Here is a 1,342-nt window from a genome sequence, read left to right as displayed (position 1 = left end):
GAGTAATGGTAGGGGAAACGCTGAAGAGTCAGATAATCCTAAAAAGATGTTCTTGGATGTATTTTGATCTGCAACATAATAAAGAGTCAAGCGTTATTCTGCAGCTCCTGCTGCAGACTGGAGTAACTTGAATCAGAGCAGCTGAGTTTTTATCCACGCCTCTCTTAATTCCATCCTGTTCTCTGAAAGCACACACGAGTGCGGTAAGAGAGCGTTTGCTTAGTGATTTCTGAACTGTTGGGGAAAATGAACACGTTATGTGCTGTTCATCTATTTAGTGGTTTTGTGTACTTCAAAAAAGATTCAAACTGAGAACTCTGGACTAAGATCCAGAGTTCTGATCACTTACAGTATTAATAATAATTTATCATAGTAAATTATCATTGATGACTATCATGAGGAGTCATTAACAATAATTTGTAACCAGGTAGTTAAATATTTACATATATGTAAATTTCTTACTAWTATAATTGAAGGTGAGCTGTGTAAGTCATTTTATCAAACAAGTAGCTCTTTGTGTTAAAGGTTGGTGACTCCTGTCCTAAAACAATATTTACCATATTATTCACCATTCAGGCTTTTGGTTTTAGAGATTGGAACAGACATTTTATGCTGGTGCTACAACTTATTGTTCTGTGCTACGAAACCTGCAACCTCTGTAGCACAGGTGCTATGAGCTAAACAAATTAATGTACAGCCCTGGTTTGATTTATTTCAGTCTCTCACAAAAGTCTTCCTTTTGCAGGAAGTGATGGCTGGAGGTTGTATGAGTACATCACACGGCACTTTATTGCCACTGTCAGTCAAGATTGCAAGTACCTTCAAACCATAATAGACTTCGTTATTGGCACTGAGGCCTTCTCATGTACTGGGAAATCTCTTCTTTCAGCAGGTAAAAATCACAAGTTTGAAGAAAAAAAAAAGCGCAGCTTATTTCTTTGCTTTACTTTCTAATTTTTCTTGTTTATAAGAGGGCCTGCATACATAAGACAGTACTTGTTATAATTTTGACTCATGTGTATAACTAAGTAATCTAACAAATATAAACAGCTTCTGAATGTTTTACAGTTTAAAACAAAAGAAATTCAGTCCTGGGTAGAGGAACAGAGTACCATGACACTTATTTTTGTGATGAGCTACTATGCTCCCCAGACGTGACAAGATTTTAACAGAAAAAAGCATTTTGCTACAAAGGCCACTGACTGGTAACTCTATTCTGTTTTTTAAAGACCCTGTCACACTAACGTTTTAAAGAACCTATGCTGACTTTAGAAATTTTTGTCCAGCATTGCTGGCAAACACTGAAGATGAAATTTAAAAAATCAGCTGGAAGCCTCTTGGT

General features: G+C 36.3%; 1 protein-coding gene across 1 annotated transcript in view; it reads left to right on the top strand.

The window, feature by feature from the left end:
* Positions 1-1,342, top strand: part of top3b (DNA topoisomerase III beta) — a gene marked incomplete in the record, with an annotated part of 53,272 nt that overhangs the window by 30,160 nt on the left and 21,770 nt on the right. The window contains 1 exon segment of the mRNA XM_014027532.1: positions 746-892. Within this exon segment, the coding sequence (XP_013882986.1) occupies positions 746-892 (147 nt within the window).

The sequence above is a fragment of the Austrofundulus limnaeus genome, unplaced genomic scaffold (assembly GCF_001266775.1).
Source record: "Austrofundulus limnaeus strain Quisiro unplaced genomic scaffold, Austrofundulus_limnaeus-1.0 Scaffold659, whole genome shotgun sequence".
In the NCBI taxonomy this organism is placed as follows: domain Eukaryota; kingdom Metazoa; phylum Chordata; class Actinopteri; order Cyprinodontiformes; family Rivulidae; genus Austrofundulus; species Austrofundulus limnaeus.
The sequence above is the reverse complement of the archived record's forward strand: the minus strand, read 5'-3'. Positions and strand labels throughout refer to the sequence as shown.